The sequence below is a fragment of the Lepidochelys kempii genome, chromosome 5 (genome assembly GCF_965140265.1).
Source record: "Lepidochelys kempii isolate rLepKem1 chromosome 5, rLepKem1.hap2, whole genome shotgun sequence".
Lineage (NCBI taxonomy): Eukaryota > Metazoa > Chordata > Testudines > Cheloniidae > Lepidochelys > Lepidochelys kempii.
This window is the reverse complement of record NC_133260.1, coordinates 129675096-129688047: the sequence shown is the minus strand read 5'-3', so window position 1 is coordinate 129688047 and position 12952 is coordinate 129675096. Positions and strand designations below refer to the sequence as shown.

The following is a 12952-nucleotide window of genomic DNA, read 5'->3' as shown; positions in this document are numbered from 1 at the left end:
CTGTACTCCACCTCGGCAAGTGGAGTAGCGCTAAAATCAAGATCGCAGTTCCGGGTTACAGGTACTGTGGATGCAATTAGACGTTATTGGCCTCTGGGAGCTATCCCAGAATGCTCCCTTGTGACCGCTCTGGACAACACTCTCAACTCCGATGCACTAGTCAGGTAGGCAGTAAAAGCCCCGGGAACTTCTGAATTTCATTTCCTGTTTGGTCACCATCAGCACAGTCCACCGCCACAGGCAACCATGCAGAGTCCACCATCACAAGAAACCACACAGTCCCAGATTTGCAGACAAGCTCCAGCATGGTCCGAATGGGAGGTACTGGATCTCATCGCATGTGGGGGAGACAAATCTGTTATAGCAGAACTATGTTCCAAAAAAAGAAACGCAAATACATACGCTAAAATCTCCAGGGCCATGACGGAAAGAGGCTGCTCCAGGGACACAGCAGTGTCATACAAAAATCAAGGAGCTCAGTCAAGCATACCAAAAAAGTGAGGGAGGCGAATAGGCGCTCTGGGTCACAGCCCCATACATGCTGCTTCTATTGTGAGCTGCATGCAATTATGGCGGGGTGATGCCACCACTACCCCACCACTGTCCATAGAAACCTGCAATGGGGGAGTTGCATGGAGTGAGGAGGATGAGTTACTGGAGGACGAAGAGGAGGAGGCTGACGACAGTGCACAGGCGGCAAGTGGGGAATCCGTTTTGCCCCCTAGCCAGGAACTAGTCTTAACGCTGGAGCCAACAGCCTCCCCCCACTCCCAAGGCGGGCTCCCGGACCATGACCCTGGAGAAGGCACTTCTGGTGAGTGAGAGCCTGATCGAAGCCACGCAGTGGGGGGTGGGGGGAAACCCAGATGTGCTGGGCTGTTCGTGTTTAGTTTAAAGGGCTCATCCCTCCTCAGAGCCTCATCGGAGCCACACAATGGGTGCCAGGGCGGGGGGAGAGTGTTGTGTGAAGCGATCATCCCAGAGAGCCCGCAGGCCCTCCATTTATATGGCAAACCCACCAGGCATTGCTTGGTATGGGAAAGGGGGCCCGGCAGTTTTGAAAGCATTGAAATGAATGAAGAAGCAGAACCCCGCATGCCCCTAGGGCTTACCAAGGCTGCCTGCAAGCTGAATTCTGTTGTCCAGCTGCTTGTGATGGCTTACTCACACCAAAGTGGCAGGCACTTCAGTGAGGCAAAATGCGACCTTGTACAGAAAGAACATGTGCTGTGTACTATGAATTGCCTGTTTCACTGAGAAAGTGTGTCCCCTTTGTTCTCTAAAATATATCTTCTAAAATATTACCCTCCCTTTTTCTCCTCCCGCAGGTGCAAATATTTCAACGTGGCCCCTGTCTACTCTGTCCCAGAGGCTGGTCCAGATTAGAAGGCGGAAAAAACGAACTCAGGACGACATGTTCGCCGAGCTCATGCAGTACTCCCGCACTGATAGGGCTCAGCTGAATGTGTGGAGGCAAACAATTGCAGAGTTCCATAAAGCGTTAAATGAACACAAAGAGAGGAGGGACGCGTGCAATGAGAGCAGGCAGGATGCTATGGTCAAGCTCATGGGGGAGGAAACTGACATGCTCCACTGTATGGTGGATCTAATGCAGGAAAGACAGCAAGACCACAGACTGCCACTGCAACCCCTGTATGACCAACCTCCCTCCTCCCCAAGTTCCATAGCCTCCTCACCCAGACGCCCAAGAACATGGGGTGGGAGGAGAGCTACAGGGACCCACACAGTCAACCCCAGAGGATTGCACAAGCAGCAGAAAGCAGGCATATCCAGAATTTTGATTTGGTTTCTGGACTTGTCCTTCTCTCCTCCTCCACCCCTCTAACCCAATACCCGCCCCCTCCCCTGGTCTACCTTCTGATTTCTCTCAATGTGTTGTGCAACAAGTAATAAAGAATGGTTTTTAAACAATTGTGACTATTTCCTTACATATATATATATATATATATATATATATATATATATATATATATATATATATATATACACACACACACACACACACAGGGGGCGGGTAACTTCTAGAGAAACAACCACAACTGTCATACCATACTCTGGCCAGTCATGAAACTGGCTTTCAAAGCTTCTCCGATGTGCAGCGCGCCCTGCTGCACTCTTCTGATCACCCTGTTGTCTGGCTGTGCAAAATTGGCCACCAGGCAAGTTGCCTCAACATCCCATCCCGCCATAAACATCTCCCCCTTACACTCACAGATATTGTGGAGCACACTACAAGTAGCAATTACAATTGGAATATTGGTTGTACTGACTCAGTTAGATCTCAGCAAACTGCGCCAGCGCGCTTTCAAACGTCCAAAAGCACATTCTACCACCATTCAGCACTTGCTCAGCCTACAGTTGAACTGCTCCTTACTACTGTCCAGGGCGCTTGTTGTATGGCTTCATGAGCCATGGCATTAAGGGGTAGGCTGGGTCCCCAAGGATAACTATAGGCATTTCAACATCCCCAACAGTAATTTTCTGGTCTGGGAAGTAAGTCCCTTCCTGCAGCTGTTCAAACAGACCAGAGTTCCTGAAGATGTGAGCATCATGCACCTTTCCCGGCCATCCCACATTGATGTTGGTGAAACGTCCCTTGTGATCCACAGTGCTTGCAGCACCGTGGAAAAAGTACCCCTTGCGGTTTATGTACTGGCCGCCCCGGCGTTCCAGGGCCAAGATAGGGATATGTGTTCCGTCTATCGCCCCACTGCAGTTAGGGAACCCCAGTGCATTAAAGCCATCCACAATGGTCTGCACATTTCCCAAAGTCACTACCCTTGATAACAGCTGGTCAATGATTGCGTTGGCTACTTGCAGCATAGCAGCCCCCACAGTAGATTTCCCCACTCCAAACCGATTCCTGACTGACCGGTAGCTGTTGGGCATTGCAAGCTTCCACAGGGCTATGGCCACTCATTTCTCAACTGTGAGGGCTGCTCTCACCTTAGTGTCTTTGCACTTCAGGGCAGGGGACAGCAAGTCACAAAGTTCCATGAAAGTGGCCCTACGCATATGAAAGTTTCGCAGCCACTGGGAATCATCCCATACCACTATGCAGTCCCACCAGTCTGTGCTTGTTTCCCAGGCCCAGAATCGGCGTTCCACGGCATGAACCTGGCTCAACGCCACCATGATCTCCCAATCACCACATGCCATGCTTCTAGGAATGACTCTGTCCATGTCCTCATCAATATAGTAATGGCGCTGTCATCACTTCCTCACCCAGTTTTTCAGGTACTGCACATACTGCTGGATAATGCATGAGGTATTTACAATAGTCAAAACTGCAGCGGGGATCTGAGCGGGCTCCATACTTGCCATGCTATGGTGCCTGCACGGGTAATCCTGGAAAAAGGGCGTGAAATGTAGGAGAGCAGAGTAGCAGCGGAAGAGGTGCTGTTTGGTTCACGATAGCTGATAAAAGGCGGGAAATGGTTGTCTTCTGTAGCTTTCACGGAAGCAGCAGCCCAGGACAGACAACATGGAGAAGCTCAGTAGTGCGGCAAGAGCGGGAGAGCAGAGTTGACAGCAGAAGCTGTGCTGCTCGGTTCACGATGCCCAAGCAGAGTTGGCAGTGGAAGCGGTCAATGAGGAAGAGAGAAAGAGTAGATACTTATAGAGATTACATAGAAAGATGAGAGGAAATGAGAGGTGGATTCATAGTACCAGGATAGAAGCGGTGCACCGTACTGCACCATCTGCTGAAAAAAGTATGGCGCCTGCACGCCAAAAAGGCGCAAAATGATTGTCTGCCATAGCTTTCACGGAAGGAGGAGCGACTGACGACACACACCCAGAAACACCCGCGATGTTTGCCCCATCATGCACTCGGAGCTGAACCCAGAATTCCAATGGGCAGCGGGGGCTGCAGGAACTGGGGGATAGCTACCCACAGTGCACTGCTCCGACATTCAATGCTACCCTCAGTACTGTGGACGCACTCCGCCGAATTCATGCGCTTCACCGAATGTATAAAATCGCTTCCAAAAATTCGAATAAAATAATTTTGTACTGCAGACATACCCTTAGTTATTGAAAAACATTAAACCGCTTATAAAAAAAAACATGCTTTCAAGTTTGCAAGAATTAGATTATAAATCTTGATTAGTGCCAAGGACAATAGCTTAGTGGTGGTAAATACATTACACAGGACAACTACTCCAACAAGAATAGTGAAAAAACTCTGCAGCACTTAATACTCACTTCCTTCAACTATTTACAGTATTTTCTATTTACAGAATATTAAATCATTATCTCCTTAGCTAAACACAAAGTAAGACATGAAATTTTAAGTAAGTAGTAACTATTATCCAACTCAGATACCCACCTTGTCAACCAATGTCCAAAGTCGGGTCGATGAGCCCACTGAACTCCCGTCTGATTTAATGAACGAAGTAACCGACAGCAAATAAGGATGATTAATGGACTTGCTAAACCCATCCACTTTTCTGAGCCTTTTAGAAATTCACTTGAAGAGGTGACTTTTCCCAATTTTGAGTCACATGATGGTATATCAACCTTCCTGCACTGGGTGGTTTCCTCAATATCTTCAAAATTTTGTTTCACAGCAGTACTAAGCTGAAGATCACATTCTTTCACAAGAAAGTAGTGTCTACAAATTTCTTGGCACAGTGCCAGGCAAAGAGTATTGATAAGAAAATACCAGGTTTGGTGCTCCTCTTCTATAAAGCTGCTTGCTCCCAGGCTCACAGCATAGCCAACAGTTCCTGCCAAAATGAGTACATCTAGTTCTGACCAGCTGGAACTGGAGACAGCTGGGTTCTGTGAACAGAAAATGTGTCATTGGTGAAATAATCTGAAAAACATATTACTTCAGTGTGTTTTTAAAATGTGCTTACAGTTACTTGTTCAGTGACAACAAATCCTAAGCAAAAAGACAAATTATGTAATTTTTCTCAATGGCATTTCCTGCACTTTTACTCTTAAATAAGGGTAATGTTAGTGTAATCCACTGATTTAGCACCATAACACATTTAACTATACTATCATTTTATATCTCCCCAAGGTAACGAACGTCTCTCTGAATAATCACCAATACGCACTTCAGCTTCAGGTTCTCTACAATCATGTGACAGAAGGCGTGGAGCAGCTCTTTCTTGTTGCACATCAATAGATCTAAAAATAGAACTCTTGCAGTAATCAAAAAAATGAGTAGAGATACCACTAACAAGCACCGCTCTAGATCTCTAGTCATTCTTGGCTTGATAAAGTGAAAAAATCATCTCAAATTACCAGCAGCTATTGCAGACATCTTGCTACCTATTGCTACCTTGCAAACTGAACAGTGTATTTATATCATGATAAAGAGAGTGTTAAATAGTGGGTGTTTAAATATGTATTTCACATGTTATATATGGCTACAACAATACTCTTGGCCTGATTTTTTCATTATTTCAATTTTCTGCTCACTGCAGCTACATAGAACCATCCTCAATGTCCACGGCTGGGAAGAGATGGCTATATACTCACGAAGCATGCCAATGAGCACTTTGGGAGAAGTGCTGCCTGAACAATCCTTTCTTTTAATTGTAAGTAATTTTCTCTGTTGGGAAATACACTAAAGAAAGAGCATATCATGAATAAGAACTATTGATACTTTGAAGAACAGTAAAGAGACTATTTTAAAGCCAAATCCCAAACATGGTAAATGATTTATATTTAAAAACAAATTTCTCTGAATGCATATTCTGTAGATTCACTTTCTTAGCTATGTGCTCCTCCACTTGACCTTGTGAGCAGACTTTAAAAAAGCACTGAATATCCAGGAACCTTATACACACTAGTCAAATGTACTTTCTCCAAAACTGTGTATAGTGCACCATGATTTCTAAGCTTTAGTTCTTTTTTTAGACCTCTCCCCCTTACAACAGACAATTAAGGAAAGTAAAGTGATATTATATTAAACATAAAATCATGAAATCTGAAGACCACTGACGTAGTTCACTTCAGAACAGATTTAATTTCCTAAGCAACAGGCCACAGCTGTGAGGGTAGGAGAAATGTGGTATGTATGGAAAACACATACTACAGCTTACTGTGCTATTTGATATGGTTTAAAATTAATATAATGGTCAAGCCATTGTATCTAAAGATAGTGACTAGCTGCAGTGGCCCAGAACATAATATTTTGTTGCATAGAGTACCTTGCTAAAAGCACTGGCCATGGTGTGTGGAAAACTGTCCTGTGAAGAGAGTTATATGTCAGCCTAGCTAAGCAATCTAGTTTTTCTATACTAAGCAGCTGTTATTAAATTTAAAAAGTGTTCTCCCAGAAACAAGCACCTCCAACAGTTAATTTGACAGTTCTGATTACATGGAGGACACACAGTTCAACCCTGAGATGCTTACAATAAAACTAGTTTGTGTTCAGCACGTTTGGTTTTGCATAGTCAGTGATTTCACCTTAAATAGCTTGTCCTAGTAACCACTGCAGGGTTTAATCTCGATCAGAAAAACATTTGCCAACTATTAAACATTAGTACTGTATGTGAGAGATCACAATTTTTCCTGTACTTACAAAGTATCTTCATTATCTCAGACACTGCTGTGTGGTAACTGTTGGACATAGGTATTGTTTATGTGCCATTAAGTACTGACTTCAGATGTAGAATGATAGAATATCAGGGTTGGAAGGGACGTCAGGAGGTCATCTAGTCCGACTCCCTACTCCAAGCAGGACCAATCCCCAACTAAATCATCCCAGCCACAGCTTTGTCAAGCCTGACCTTAAAAATATCTAAGGAAGGAGATTCCACCACCTCCCTAGGTAACGCATTCCAGTGTTTCACCACCCTCCTAGTGAAAAAGTTTTTCCTAATATCCAACCTAAACCTCCCCCACTGCAACTTGAGACCATTACTCCTTGTTCTGTCATCTGCTACCACTGAGAACAGTCTAGATCCATCCTCTTTGGAACCCCCTTTCAGGTAGTTGAAAGCAGCTATCAAATCCCCCCTCATTCTTCTCTTCCGCAGACTAAACAATCCCAGTTCCCTCAGCCTCTCCTCAGAAGTCATGTGTTCCAGTCCGCTAATCATTTTTGTTGCCCTCCGCTGGACTCTCTCCAATTTATCCACATCCTTCTTGTAGTGTGGGGCCCAAAACTGGACACAGTACTCCAGATGAGGCCTCACCAATGTCGAATAGAGGGGAACGACCACATCCCTCGATCTGCTGGCAATGCCCCTACCTATACATCCCAAAATGCCATTGGCCTTCTTGGCAACAAGGGCACACTGTTGACTCATATCCCGCTTCTCGTCCACTGTAACCCCTAGGTCCTTTTCTGCAGAACTGCTGCCGAGCCATTCGGTCCCTAGTCTGTAGCGGTGCATGGGATTGTTCCATCCTAAGTGCAGGACTCTGCACTTGTCCTTGTTGAACCTCATCAGATTTCTTTGGGCCCAATCCTCTAATTTGTCTAGGGCCCTGTGTATCCTATCCCTACCTTCCAGCGTATTTACCTCTCCTCCCAGTTTAGTGTCATCTGCAAACTTGCTGAGGGTGCAATCCACGCCATCCTCCAGATCATTAATGAAGATATTGAACAAAACCGGCCCCAGGACCGACCCTTGGGGCACTCCACTTGATACCGGCTGCCAACTAGACATGGAGCCATTGATCACTACCCATTGAGCCCGACAATCTAGCTAACTTTCTATCCACCTCATAATCCATTCATCCAGCCCATACTTCTTTAACTTGCTGGCAAGAATATGGTGGGAGACCGTTCAAAAGCTTTGCTAAAGTCAAGGAACAACACGTCCAGCACTTTCCCCTCATCCACAGAGCCAGTTATCTCGTCATAGAAGGCAGTTAGATTAGTCAGGCATGACTTGCCCTTGGTGAATCCATGCTGACTGTTCCTGATCACTTTCCTCTCCTCTAAGTGCTTCAGAATTGATTCCTTGAGGACCTTCTCCATGATTTTTCCGGGGACTGAGGTGAGGCTGACTGGCCTGTAGTTCCCAGGATCCTCCTCCTTCCCTTTTTTAAAGATGGGCACTACAGTAGCCTTTTTCCAGTCGTCCAGGACCTCCCCCGATCGCCATCAGTTTTCAAAGATAATGGCCAATGGCTCTGCAATCATATCCGCCAACTCTTTTAGCACTCTCGGATGCTGTGCATCCGGCCCCATGGACTTGTGCTCGTCCAGCTTTTCTTAATAGTCCTGAACCACTTCTTTCTCCACAGAGGGCTGGTCACCTCCTTCCCATGCTGCGCTGCCCAGTGCAGTAGTCTGGGAGCTGACCTTGTTTGTGAAGACAAAGGCAAAAAAAGCATTGAGTATATTAGCTTTTTCCACATCCTCTGTCACTAGGTTGCCTCCCTCATTCAGTATGGGACCCACACTTTCCTTGACTTTCTTGTTGTTGCTAACATACCTGAAGAAACCCTTCTTGTTACTCTTAACATCTCTTGCTAGCTGCAACTCCAGGTGTGATTTGGCCTTCCTGATTTCACTCCTGCATATATGTAGACCATATATATCAGATTTTTAACTCTCAGGATGTTGACTATCTCTATGTTTTCCAATGCAAACTCCAAAATGTTGGCTTATCTTGTAAGATTTGCTAACAAGTTATGCATTTTCACCCAAAAATTAAACCTATATATAATCAGGTAATAAACAAGTTTAGCCTCAGCATCTAATTAAGACTAATCTGGAGTTTTGATTTGTGGGAACCAAGCTGTGCAAAGTCTAAATGTAGTCTGTTATTCACCACCTGGAGTTCGTGAGCTGAGTAAACAGGGCAGGTGGTGTACCTGAAGCAGGTATTAGATATTATTAATTCATACTAACAGCATGGACCATGTGCGTATGGTTGGAGGTAAAGGAGCACATTACACCAAAACCTCTGCATTTACAAATTAAAATTACAGAATGTGATTATACAGAATTGAAATTTCAGCTGAATGAGAGTTTCCAGATGAAATACATCCCAAGTCAGTGATCTAAACTTCTTATCATCTGAAGCCTGTTTGGTGGATTATGTACTAATACTTACTCATTCCAGTTAACAGACAAGGTTACATCACAGAAACCACCAGCATTAGCACTAACCTCTTGTTTAACAGTCTCAGCAGAGACACCCAAAAAGAGTGAAAATGTATTGAGACCGAAATGTGCATAAGCATGCCATTAGACCACAGGAGATTTAAGTCACAGCAACTCCAATGCATTCACCTCTGTACTCCAAGTTCTGTATTTAAGGGGACTTGTCAAGGTTCCTCCCCCACTCTGAACGCTAGGGTACAGATGTGGGGACCTGCCTGAAAACCTCCCAAGCTTACTTTTACCAGCTTAGGTTAAAACTTCCCCAAGGTACAAATTAATTCTATCCTTTGTCCTTGGAATATCCACTGCCACCACCAAACTCTAACTGGGTTTACTGGGAAACATAGTTTGGACACTTCTTTCCCCCCAAAATCCTCCCAACCCTTGCATCCCACTTCCTGGGAAAGGTTTGGTAAAAATCCTCACCAATTTGCATAGGTGACCACAGACCCAAACTCTTGGATCTGAGAACAATGAAAAAGCATTCAGTTTTCTAGAAATAGAAGTAAATAGAAGTAAAGGAATCACCTCTGTAAAATCAGGATGGTAGATACCTTACAGGATAATTAGATTCAAAACTTTGAGAATCCCTTTAGGCAAAACCTTAAGTTACAAAAAAGACACACAGACAGAAATAGTCATTCTATTCAGCACAGTTCTTTTCTCAGCTATTTAAAGAAATCATAGTCTAACACATACCTAGCTAGATTACTTACTAAAAGGTCTAAGACTCCATTCCTGTTCTATCCCCGGCAAAAGCAGCGTACCGACAGACACAGAGCCTTTGTTTTTTTCCCTCCTCCCAGCTTTTGAAAATATCTTGTCTCCTCATTGGTCATTTTGGTCAGGTGCCAGCGAGGTCACCTTTAGCTTCTTAACCCTTTACAGGTGAGAGGATTTTTCCTCTGGCCAGGAGGGATTTTAAAGGGGTTTACCCTTCCCTTTATATTTATGACAGGACTAGTGTAGCCAACCTGTGCCTCCAGAAGCTACAGGAATCTCAGATCCCTTCACCCTCCTATCAGACAATTTATGTGTCTTCTTTTAAAGATTTAACACTTCCTCTTACAGAAATATATATCTCGTACCTTGTGGTTATCAGCACCAACCCATGGGCCCTTGACACAGCAGTAAGCTTCATAAATTGGAAACAACTGAAATGTAAGTCACTGGGGAAATCATGAAACAACTTTATGGGAGCAATCAAACTAATGGGAAAGTTTCTGGTGTTTCTCCAAACTTGCTCCATTTCTATGCCCATGTCAATACAGTTTCAGTGCAGCAGCTTAGTGTGACAGCTTAATATTCCTGTTGCAGAGACAATTACTTCAGCAGAATTACACTAGTAACCAAACAATCCCTCTGCACAACAGCAAGTCTCATGCACTCTCAAAGTCTAGAAAACAGTAAGAAAAATAGATTTATCAGGACTGATATTAATCCTGGTTGCATTGTTGTGGCTTTTCTGACTATTAATAAACATTATGGTAGGGCTTCAAGACGTCAATCAGGACTGGAGCCCCATTTTGCTGGGCACTGTACAGATTTATGTAAGACAATCCCTGTTCTCGAAGGCTTACAACCTAGAAGTCAAAATGGAGTAGAGGATAGGGACATAATATATAAATAAATATGGTGAATTGACAAAGCTTTGGTATATGTTTTGTTATTTAAATGGCAGGAATGGTTAAACGAAGAGCTAATGGAACTAACCGAATACAACAGAAGTTCACCTACCTCACCAGAATCAGCAAACAGGGTTCTTTATGCATCACTGACAAATGGACCTGTTCCCCTAAGGGCATATCCTCCTCACCTCCATAATAACCATGTTTTCTCCTCCTGCTCCCGCCAACAGTCCCCCCATACACACACAACTCTATGGTTCCTGAGAGAGGGACACATTCAGTGATCAACCCCACATTCCCTCACACAGAAAGCACGTACAAAATAAATCTGTGCCTCATTACTGAATGTCATCATTAAAGGTTAGCTACGACTTAGCTCATGAAACACTAAATTTAGATTTCTGTGTCAGTAGCTGACTTATTGAGAACTACCCTGAAATGGATTTTGTAAAAGCATTGTGGGGTACCACGGTTAGGGCTCAATCCTTCAAGCTCTGGAGCCTCTTCAACCCCCATTAATTTTCTAGTCATTGCTGGTACTCAACACCTTAAAGGACTGACACCCTCATTATATCAAGCAAACTGTATATGGAATCCTTAATTTATAAATATGGATTTTCTAAGCAGCAGGCTTGCAAAACCAACCTAGTATCTGCAAGTCAAGTTGGGTTCTTTCTAGTTTGTGCGTCACCACGAGTAGTAAAAATTTTGCAGCCCAAATAAGTTCTTGATGCAATTCTCTTGCCACCATTGGGTTAATCAGTGTAACTAGGACATAATTAGACAATGGGAATGCACAGGCCCTTGCAATTGAAATTAACGTTTCTGTTAACATGTGGGGCAGAAAAATACAGTTCACTCACAAAGCTGTGCAGCTTCTGGAGGGCTGATCGTACAATAAAGAGTTATTTTTACACTAAAGTAAATATCAGCGACTAAATACATAAGTTTCAGAGTAACAGCCGTGTTAGTCTGTATTCGCAAAAAGAAAAGGAAAGCTTATGCTCTAATAAATTGGTTAGTCTCTAAGGTGCCACAAGTCCTCCTTTTCTTTTTGTAAATACATAAGTAATTTTTACACACTCACTTTTCAGACTAGAAATTATAAGATTTGGGGGATGCTGGTAAAGAGTCTAACATTCCTGAAGTCATTTTCTTGGCTTCTGCTCATTTGGACACAAAGTGAGCTAATCTTGATTTCCAACTGTGCTACCTTCCATGTGACGGAACAGCATTGATTACAAGGTTCCTAATCAGGTTTTTCCAGAATGCTGGGATCACATTTCAAAGCTACCCAATCACTGCACCATCTCATTCGTACTAACGAATGAAAGAAAAGGTCTTAATGTGAACTGCAGTTTGGTGCTTTGGTAGTTAAACAGGAGATAAAAAAAATACCATATTGGGGGAACCAATAAAAATTAAGCAGAAGACAAAAATTCAATGAAATACAATTTATTTGAATTGCATTTTATTAATGGTAGTAATACTCCAGAGCTGTTGCATTCTGAGCACTTTCAAAATGTCTCTTACTTAGGCTGGCCCCAATTTTTAAGAGAAATAGCAAAACATGACTACAAACAGTAACACTACATATTACACTTCAAGACAATCCAGTAACTTTGAATTGAGGCACTAGACAAATAAGTTAACATTTTGAAGATTTGCTAGGATTTATAAAGGACTGCAGCATTATTTAAAGCCTTACATGTCACTGAGGGAGTAAGTGATTGTGAAAAGATGTAGTAATCAAAAGTTATTTATAGCATCCAGGAAGCAGATGTTAACACTGCCTAAAGCATTATGGTCTCCAGAAAATTCATGAACTTGATAATCAGCTCCTACATTCAAGCACAGGAAAAAAGCCACATTGAAGGACATGTACTTCAGGTTTCAGAGTAACAGCCGTGTTAGTCTGTATTCGCAAAAAGAAAAGGAGGACTTGTGGCACCTTAGAGACTAACCAATTTATTAGAGCATAAGCTTTCGTGAGCTACAGCTCACTTCCTCAGATGCATATCGTGGAAACTGCAGCAGGCTTTATATATACACAGAGAATATGAAACAATACCTATTCCCACCCCACTGTCCTGCTGGTAATAGCTTATCTAAAGTGATTTCCAGCACAAATCCAGGTTTTCTCACCCTCCACCCCCCCACACAAATTCACTCTCCTGCTGGTGATAGCCCATCCAAAGTGACAACTCTTTACACAATGTGC

General features: G+C 43.5%; 1 protein-coding gene across 12 annotated transcripts in view; it reads right to left on the bottom strand.

Moving 5' to 3' along the window:
- The window catches only part of LOC140911861 (GPI ethanolamine phosphate transferase 2-like), a 168892-nt gene that overhangs the window by 84690 nt on the left and 71250 nt on the right, over window positions 1-12952 (bottom strand). For all 12 annotated transcript variants that reach the window (XM_073345856.1, XM_073345867.1, XM_073345864.1 and 9 more), the window contains one exon: window positions 4352-4806. In XM_073345856.1, the coding sequence (XP_073201957.1) occupies window positions 4352-4806 (455 nt within the window). The remainder of the gene's footprint in view (window positions 1-4351; window positions 4807-12952) is intronic.